This window comes from Talpa europaea, assembly GCF_964194135.1.
Source record: "Talpa europaea genome assembly, chromosome: 14".
NCBI classification, from domain to species: domain Eukaryota; kingdom Metazoa; phylum Chordata; class Mammalia; order Eulipotyphla; family Talpidae; genus Talpa; species Talpa europaea.
Window position 1 is genome coordinate 15,356,378 of NC_140082.1, and position 10,654 is coordinate 15,367,031.

At 39.0% G+C, this 10,654-nt stretch overlaps 1 protein-coding gene across 1 annotated transcript in view; it reads right to left on the reverse strand.

Annotated features, from left to right (window-relative positions):
- The window catches only part of MTMR3 (myotubularin related protein 3), a gene marked incomplete at both ends in the record, with an annotated part of 119,335 nt that extends 108,946 nt beyond the window's left edge, over positions 1–10,389 (reverse strand). Inside the window, one exon of the mRNA XM_084253215.1 lies at positions 10,351–10,389. Within this exon, the coding sequence (XP_084109341.1) occupies positions 10,351–10,389 (39 nt within the window). The remainder of the gene's footprint in view (positions 1–10,350) is intronic.
- Between the last annotated feature and the right edge of the window lie 265 nt (positions 10,390–10,654).

Here is a 10,654-nt window from a genome sequence, read left to right on the forward strand (position 1 = left end):
CAAATACCTCTAAGAACCGTATACAGTAGAAGGCGACAACTTAGTGCTGTTTAAATCACGGTACAGCTCCACTGCCAGGAAGCGCCACTGAGGACCAGTGCTGAAACCACTACATTTCACTGGCCATCTGCCTGCCTTCATCCTGCTCAGGACCATGGCCACCTCTGAGACAATGAACAGAAAAATACTCATTCTCCAACTTTGTTTGACCATATTAGTTTTGAGAGTTTGCCTAATCAGGTGATTCAGCAGGTTTCTGTTTTAATATTCTCTGGATAGGGGAAACTGGAATTGAAAAATCAATTCCAAATGATTATGATGAAGAATCCTTCCATTTTTGCCCACATGTGAGATTTAAAACTCAGACATATGAACTCCAGAAAAGTAATGTTTGGTAGAAATTGAACTTTATGTACACAGTGGGATTCTGGGATTTGGTGACCAAATAAATAGAGAGCTACCAACCAACAACTGACAACACAGATGCTCAATTTGAAACCTATCTCTAAGAAGAACTGAAAATTAAGAGTTCTCTATTTACCATGATTCTTAAATACATGTGTGCCTCTACTTCATGTCATCAACAGGCTACTCCCTGAAGATACTTGATCTCTTAACATAAAGAACCTTGACAGTGAGGTGAGCAATGATTGCTCAAACATGCGATTTTTAAAAAGTAAATTACAGAAATTTAAGATCAAGCTCATTAGTGAACCGGTTGCCACAGCATCCAGATATACCAGCTCCCAAGAGATGATGAAACTTACTAACACCAATGCTTCAATAAATAGACATTTACCATCTGCTGTTTTAGGAAGTATGGATGAGATAAAAGTTGAAAATAAGAGGGTCAAAGATCACCAGTATCTTGGGGTGTTGTGCAAATGGAAAATGAAAACCACCGTGACTTAGTAAGCTCCAGTAAATGCTCATTTGTAAAAACATGGAGGATCTGTGAAAGCAGACCCACACCCCTGCAGTCTCTGTGCTCATTGCCAAAGACAACCATTATTCTGGTTTCCATTAGTTTTGTCTGTTTTTTAAAACTTTACAGAAATAGAACTACACAGCATAGTATCTTGTGAATGGATTTTTTTCATGTATACTTTAATTTTTCTTCTTGCATACCAAAATGCATAGCAAATTTAGTAAGCCAAGTAAGAAAGATGCTCTCAATGCTATCAACAATTGAAATTTAAACCATAAATCATTCTCAACAGACACTACTTCTCAGGGAATAAAAATGCCTAAGAAACTGATTTATTTAAAGACAAATACAGCTGGCATTCCCTCTTACCTCAATGAGATTTCTAAAACTGAAATCTTTGATTACTTTTAGTTGGAGAAAATAAAGACCCCAAAGTATCTCATTAAGTATTACTCTTTCATTAGTAATTTTTAAATTTTAACTTTTTAAAGACAAGACAGAATAAAGAGGATAAAGAAGTCAAAAAAATTTCAGACTACAATTCTCTTAAAATTACATTGTGTAGGGAACTGAAGAGAATGAAGCAAGCAAAAGAAATCATACTTGCTTGTTCCTTTCCATGCACCCCACAGCAACCGTGAAGTCCATATTTCCAGAACCACCATATACCCAAAGACTGACTAATGAGTATGTTTCTTTTTTAAGTAGCGGCTTCCTATATAATACTAATACACACATGCATGCATGAGCGTGCGCGCGTGCACACACATACACACACTCACACACACACACACACAGTCCTGTCATGAGGAACACACACAAGAGGAATTGCATCAAGACTAATTTTTTGCCACCTTGAAACTATCCTTTAGAAGGTAAAAAGCCTGAAATAAAAAAAAGCCTGAAAGCCTGTTATAAAACAACCTCTTCCACAAAAAATATTTTCTGTGCACATCACATAAAGGAAAAATGTAACTACAGCAAATGCTAAGTGTTGGTTTTACAACGCTGTAACTTATTTACACGTGTGAATAAGTATGCAAGAGTTTAAACAGAGAGCCCATAAATATTGGTAACTTTTTCCATACCAGGCAGTTTATTAAGTGCTGGGGAGAGAACATTCATCACTACCTACACTTCTTGCAGGGCCTAAAGTCTACCTTTTTAAATATGATGTCAAACAGCAGGCATGTGGAGTCAAAGAAGTCACAATATCCCTGATTAAATGTTGCTCTGAGGGACCTCCCTGGCGGCACAAGGGGTTAAGCACTGATTATGAAGCAATCCGCAGCCTCTGCAGAATGAGTTTGATCCCCGGCTAGCCAGGGAGCAATCCACATAGCAAAGCAGACCTCTCCTGTCTCGCCCACTGCTCGCCTCACCAGTGTATTTCAGTCAGTCTGCCTGTTCTGCTCCCCACTCTGTCTCTAGTGAATCTTCTCACCACCCCGCCCCTCATCTCTGGCCTGTACCCCAGCGCTTATATGCATAAATAAATATATCTTTTAAAAATAAATAAATGATGCTCTGAAATACTTAAGGTTCTAAGAAGATATGAAAGCACTTCACAAATTATGCCACATAAAATAAAAAGAATACCTGACTTTCTGTTCAAAGCAGTCTATATAACAATCATCTTCGATATGAATTATTTCATTTCTTTTAACTACCAAAATAATTACTCGAACTGCTCTTTTCACAGTCTCAAATCTTTCTCTGATAACGTTCCATATAAAATAACTGAAACTAACTGAAACTAAGTTCACCAATATAGAAGAAAAGAGACAAAATGCATGGTTTCTTGATTTCATAACAGCAAGGGGGAGGGAGTGTGTGCTGGAGGGGCAAAAGGGGGGTGGCAAAGCAATTTATTCAAATTTAAGGAAAAATTATCTTTTAATCTAAAACTCATCATGGAAAGTTTCAGCTCAAGAAAGCCCTTTTTTTAAAAAAAAAAAAGTTAAAAGACTCTTCTAAATGGAATTAGAGTGACAGGTTAATTGTGGTACTCTACAAGCAAAGGAAAGCAAGAAACAATTACTCATCCCTTTACTCAGTCTCTAAGACCTAGGCTCCAAGGAAAAAGGGGTATGTTATAACCAAATTGCTTTTCACAAGCACGGATTTTTTTTAAATATACACAGTATCAATTCTTCATATCTAAGGGCAGGAGACTAATTCTTTAGACTATTTCCTATCTATGAGTCTCCCTTTTCAAAGTCAGCCACCTCAATGATGACAAGAAATATCAAACTGATGCATTATGAGCAAGGTTTATGTTTGCCCTTATTGCAGATGTGACTCTCAACACTAACAACTAATTCCACAAGGCTATCCCATATGAAGAACTAGTGGAGATGCCCCAAAACAATCATCCATAAAAATCCAACATTAAATCTGAAAGAGTCCAAAACAGTGATATTAAAGCAGAGTATAATATACCTCAAGGAGCACCCAAGATTCTCCACTAGGGTAATGGAGAAAGATTACTCAATTGCATATTTAATTCTCATTCTTGTTCGGTGAGAATGAAGGTAGGGTAGAAGTACAAAATAACCAGTTACTATACAAATTGTTTGAAAATTAAATACTTAAAGACTGTGAATTAATGATTACAATTTTTTTACTGCTGGGATGAGCAACCAAAAAGTTTAGAGACCACTAGTGTAAAGTACTCCCTCACTGCCCTGTCATTTTTGCCCATTCCTTCCACAAAGTTAAGCTATAAACTTTTATGGTGAGGTGGAGGGAGGGGTACTACTCCCAAACGTTTAAACAAACTAAAAGATTAATAACTCACTAACAAGAATATATACAATTGGACAGTAATATACTATCTACAAGGCTTCAGAGTATATTCACATTTAAAACATACATAACCCTCTGGCCAGATAACACCACTTTTTGTATTTAGTCTAAGGAAATAGGACAATTGTATTAAAAAGTCCAAATCTCCACACTATTTTTAAGAGAAAAATCCAAAATGTCCAGTAACAGCAACTGTGATAAACTAGGATGCATCCATATCACAAAATACTAAATACTCATTATGGAAACATCAATTTGACATTTGACATAGAAAGTTATGTATTTAGTAGATCATATGTAAGGGGAAAAAAGGAATATTTTATCGAACTGAAATTAGGGATAATGGCAACTTTTTTTCTTCTGGGTTATCTCAATCTTATTTTTTTTTGGGGGGGGGGAATTTTTTCCCCCACACTGAACATGTACTGTAATTTCATAATCAGAAATAATTTCAAAAATTCATTTTGAAATTAAAAATAAGTTTAAGGGGCCTCCCCAGTGGTGCAGCGGTTGAGCGCTGGGCTGCGAAGCTCCCCGCAACCTCTGCAGCACCAGTTCAATCCCCCGCCACCAGCGAGGGTCCCACATGGCATGGCAGACCTCTCCTGCAGCGCTCACTGCTCCCCTCAGCAGTGTATTTCATCAGTCTGCCTGTTCTGTTCCTTGCTCTGTCTCTGGTGAATCCTCTCACCCTCCTGTGCTTCTAACTGTACCCAGTGCTTATATAAATAAATAAATATTTTTTTAAAAAATGAGTTTAAGACTCATTACTGCCTTACAGCACTTCCAAAACTAATTTAAAAAAACTCTATTTTGCCCCTATGAAGTTTGTGGAATAAGTCTAAATACTCTGCAATTGCAGATTTGGTTTATCTTAAAGAAAAATTATATGCAAGGAACAAAAATATAAAAGAACTACCCTAAAGTTAACCACCTTATCTTTATACCAGTTCTTTCTGAGTATGTTGGGACTAATCAATATAATTTCCCTACATTTTGTCAGATAATGTACGAATAATTCAGAAAACTAAATGAATTTTTATTTCTCTTCTGCAACTAAATTATAAAAGCACTAGCTACTAAAGAAATTAAGTTTAGAGCAGAGGAATAAAATCAGGAAAGCCTGTTACTATCTCCCATATTAAAATCATTCTAAACTTGGTATGGAGACACAAATAAGAATAAAATAGATCCAACTCTGCATATATACAAGATGATGCTTTATAGTAGTCAGCACCAGGACAATAATACCAGTGTAGTTATCAAGTAATTAATCTATGGAAACAAGAACATTAGCATAAGTTTATGTCTTAACTTTGTTCTTTAAGTCAACAATTTGTAACACAACTATGAAGTATTGCACCCTTAACAGAATAGCTAATTTAACCCAACTTCACAATTTCACCATAATTTTTAATTTACTTTATAATTTTTAATATACTTACTATCTTAAAGACAGTCATCCTAACTGCAAAAGCCCACTATGTGTCAGTCCCTGGATAGGGTGAAGATGAGGTGCCAGGGAGAAAAGACGTGCTTCTCCTTGCCCCACCTCTGCTCCTACCCTAGGTTAGCCCTGAGCCAGGCTCTGTAAACCTAACTGCAAAAGCCCAGGTGCCATGCCCCTAAGCATCTGCTTTCGAAGTCTTACCATAACTCAAGAAAAAATACATTTTACAATGCAACCCAGTACACATACATAGTTATTTTTTAAAACAATTTTTTTCAAATCAATACGTACTTTTACCATTTGCAACATGCTGACATTTTCTGTCTTTTTGTAGTGCTTTTAAAAATCACAATGATTTTACTACCATTTGACACTACCACTTGCCTTTTTTTCCACTTGCCTTTTAGAAGACAGCCCTAAGACTCCTTGAGCTACCAATCGCCAGCACCACTTCAACATAACAAAATGGGTGAAATTTAGCAAGTCTATTCCAAGTGCAAACCTTGGCACAAATGTGAAATATCCCAGATCTCTCCTGAAGTTCCTGCAACACAATCCCTACTGTCAAAAGGACTCAGTAGCTGATACAAGCACTGAAAGGTTTTTCTAAGCAGAGAACAGAAACAGAAATCTTTTCTGTTACTGTATCAGTGACACTGGTAAATTCTGCATTTGACAACACTTACCAGGTTTACCAGTGTTCCACAAGCCAACTCTTTCAAAAAAATACAATAAGATTCTAGGGCCTTCCTGATGGCACAGGGATTAGAGAGTCTCAGCACTATCAAACTATCACCAGCCACCGAGGCAGAAGTTCGATCCCAGCCAGGAAGCTAACCCACAAGGCACAGCAGACCTCTCCAATTTCACCGGCTGCTCCCCTCAGCAATACATTTCAGTGGATCTGCCTGTTGTGCTCTCCACTCTGTCTCTGGTGAATCCTCTCACCTCCTTGCACCTCTGACCTACACCCCATTTGTGTATGCATAAATAAATAAAAACTAAATCTTAAAAAAAAAAAAAAAAAAAAAAGGCCTCCCCAGTGGTGCAGCGTTGAGCGCAGGGTTGTGAAGCTGCCCGCAGCCTCTGCAGCGCCGATTCGATCCTCGGCCACTGGGGCGAGGGTCCCACATGGCACGCAGACCTCTCCTGCCGCCCGCTGCTCCCCTCAGCACTGTATTTCGTCGATCTGCCTGTTCTGCTCCCCACTCTGGTGAATTTTCTCACCCTCCCGCACTTCTGACAGTACCCAGTGCTTGTATAAATAAATAAATAAATTTAAAAACAAAAAAAAAGGAAAATACAATAGGATTCTAGTATTTTCCCTTACATTTTTAGATTTAGACTGTGATCTAAAGAAGTTGCTTGTCTTTTTTTAAATGAGATAATTCAAGTTCAGAGAGATTATATGACTTGTCAAAAACAACACAGCTAATCAGCAGCATAACCCAGGCTTGAACCTAGGTCTTACTGGTCCATAGTACATCAATTTTCTCTTGCTATAATTTTTGTTTTGAACATGACACAAATATGAACTTAAGAGGTATGTTAAGTTTCTAGGTACCAAAGATAAAAGCTACTTAACTTGGCAGTGGAGTAACCATGATCACAAAGCATATCAATTTACCCAAAGAATATGAAAACACACAAAAAATGTATGCACCTCTACATTTATAGTAGCACTATTCACAAGTTAAAACATGGAATCAACCTAATGCCCATTGACAGAAGACTAAACAAAGAAAATGTGGTATATCTACTCAGTGGACTACTACTCAGCTATTAAAGATAAAATAATGCCTCTGGGGACAAAATGGATAAACCTTAAGATGATTATGCTAAGTGAAAAAAGTCAGAAAATGAAAGACAATTAACTGGATGGTTTCACTCACTTATGTAATATAAATAACCAAAGAAAACAAACTGACAAAACACATCAAAATAATTCCTAGTCTCTGTGAAAAGTGGCTGGGGGTGAGGGGAGAACGTAATCGTGTACTGACACTGGAGCTTTGGTAAAGGTGAATGGGGCTTGTGCACACGTTGAGGTATAAAGCTATATTCACAAAATTATATAGTTATGTATATGACTGGCAAATCAATAATATTTGGTTTTAAAAGAGTGATATCCATATTTCATAAAATTAAGATAAAAATAGGGCCTCCCCGGTGGCACAGCGGTTGAGCGCTGGATTGCGAAGCTGCCCGCAGCCTCTGCAGAGCCGGTTCGATCCCCGGCTGCTCCCTGGCCACTGGAGGAGGGTCCCACATGGCGCGCAGACCTCTCCTGCCGCCCACTGCTCCCCTCAGCAGTGTACTTGGGTCCTTCTGCCTGCTCTGCTCCCTGCTCTGGTGAATTCTCTCACCCTCCCGCGCTTCTGACTATACTCAGTGCTTGTATAAATAAATAAATAAATCTTTTTTAAAAAAAAATTAAGAAAAATATCAATGAATATTAACAAGTTTGGCAGCCTCTAAAATTATTTGGTAATCCTAGCTCAATATGGATTTGATCCCATACTTACTCTTAAATCAATGTTTCACTCATAATTACAATACTGGGTGGTCTCCGAGATTCAACTTATCACATAAATAGCACAAACTTCTCCCAAACCATTCTTAATCTTACGGCTTCACACTATATTATGAAGTTTTTTTTTTGTTTTTTTTTTTTTATACAAGCACTGGGTACAGTCAGAAGCGCGGGAGGGTGAGAGAATTCACCAGAGCGGGGAGCAGAGCAGGCAGAAGGACCCAAGTACACTGCTGAGGGGAGCAGCGGGCGGCAGGAGAGGTCTGCGCGCCATGTGGGAACCTCCTCTGGTGGTCGGGGAGCAGCCAGGGATCGAACCGGCGCTGCAGAGGCTGCGGGCAGCTTCGCAACCCAGCGCTCAACCGCTGCGCCACTGGGGAGGCCCTACATTATGAAGTTCTCTATGTGAAATCCGTTTTGATTTCAACACTAAGAGCATTACAACAGCATAAGCATGTTGTTTCTGCATAATACTTGCAACATGCACTCAATTTCCAGAGCACTTCTGGACACTGTCTAAAATCCAAGAAAAAATGTGATCTTTTTCCTCAATTAAAAATGTTCACTGGGACCTCCCCAGTGGCGCAGCAGTTAAGCGCTAGGTTGCGAAGCTGCCCGTAGCCTTTGCAGCGCCAGTTCGATCCCAGCCGCTGGGCGAGGGTCCCACATGGCACACAGACCTCTCCTGCCGCCCGCTGCTCCCCTCAGCAGTGTACTTCGGTCCTTCTGCCTGTTCTGCTCCCTGCTCTGGCTCTGGTGAATTCTCTCACCCTCCCGCGCTTCTGACTATACCAAGTGCTTGTATAAATAAATAAATCTTTATAAATAAATAAATAAAAAGGTTCACTGACGTGTCAATTGAATACCAAAAAATAACTATATATTATCTATAATTTGCAGAATCCGGCTGGAGAACCTACTTGAGATCAATGCCTATAGACCTTTAATTGTATAGATGAGGACACTGAAGTCCAGAAATTGAAGTGACATTCCCAATAGCAGTCTTATAACGACAAAAACTGCCAATCTAGAGCTTCCCATTGTTCTAAATGCTGCCTCATTTAACAAAATGTGCACCTAAAAAAAAGTCACAAATACCTAAAATAATTAAGATACATTTAAGGTCCAGATCAAGGGAACACTAGTCAAGTGTACTAAGACAGTTTTTTAGAAAACAGAATTTCTTGACAGCATCTCAAAGTTCCAAATCACACATGTTAAATATTGGCTCTTTGATCCAATGCATGATATCAAACATCTTCTAAACACCATAAATGCTCTTTTTCCCATCCCAATACTATTCATTTACTCAACAAATATCTGAGGGAAGACTATATACAGAAAATTATGCTAGGTACTGGAGATATCAAGGAACAGAACAGATAAGAACTCTGACTCTTGCTGCCGACAACTGGGTACACTTGTTTTAAAATACTATTCATGATTTGGCAGGATATTTACCAAACTCCTTCACTACCCTACTTAACTATAACATTTTTTTTCCACCTCTTCCAAACTTATAACAAATCTTACCACACCCACCCTGCAGTTAAAATACTTCCTTTGGTAACGCAGCATTCCACTTTAATATAGAAGGTGCTAATCAGAACTACAACAGATTTTAAAAATGACTTTACCACTCCTCATTTACCTCCTTTACCTCACCTGGAGCAAATTTCAAGAACTTTTTGTAATCCACAGCAAGGTTCACAACCCTGGTCTCAAATACCCATTCTACCCTCCACTTTACTAGAAAACCTGAGTCAGTTGGTTTAGGAGCAACCATGACATTGGGATGTTGGAAAGCATTTTCAGTGGATCCCTATGAACCAGAAACACTTACTGCGTCTCCTACTCTGCTTCTTTCTTCTGAATCCTTTCCTATATCTCTAGATATACCTCCAGTCAAGTAGCATCTAATTTTATCAAGTATGTTCCTGAAGACTTGCACAAATAACTTTCAGTAACAAATCTGTTTCCCCTATGTAAATCCACTACATTTTAAAAGATGCTCAATTTTCAGTTTTAAATTTCTCATGCTTCTCCTTCTTCCCTACCCTTCAAATTCTTCAATACCTATAAAGAATTAAAAGCACCCTCAGAAGTTGTAATTAATGGGGATCTTTTGGAATACCAAAGGTGACCTAAAGCAGTTCACAAACCTGGCTGACCAGAATCATTCAGGGAGCTTTGTTAAGGATGGATTCCCAGGCCCCACCCTCAGATTTTAATTCACCCGGTCCTGCATGAGGCCCAGGAATCAACATTTCAGCAGTCCATTATGTTTCTGATGGCCAGTCTTTAACTAGGTAACCACCAAACTAATGAACATGGCCTACAAGCTGAGAAACTAAGGTCTCCCATGGCTTCTCATTAACCAACTACAAGTGGGGCTGCACCACTGTGCTAGTCACTTCAACTGCTCTGGGTCAACTGAAAACGAAGGAAGTAATTAGAGCTGAAAGAGGCCTTCATAGGCAGCCAATGTAAAATTCTAGAACCCTCCCAACTCAGTTTAATATCACAAACTGTACTGGGCTTCTTCAAAACAGTTTCATTCTGTAATCTCAACTACCCACCCAAGTCACTGGTCACAGGAGGAAAAGGCGGTTGTGCACGCCGCAAACAAACCTGACTTGGACTCTGAGTAAAAACACCACCACCAACCATATTGCTTGCCCGAATAAAGCCGCCTTGAATTTGAAAGGGGAGGATCCCTGTCACCTCCCGCCCCCCACAAACCACATTTCACATTTAAAAAAAAAAAAAAAAAATCATCTCGTGTAATTCAACCCTGGCTTCTGATGCCATCACCGTCCACACTATAAGAAACTAAGTGGGACCTCAACTAGAAAAGTGTGCCCACTTTTATTAGAATTTAGACCTTGCTTGCAGACGACACCTGACCATCAACAGCAGATCCCAGAGGAGTTAT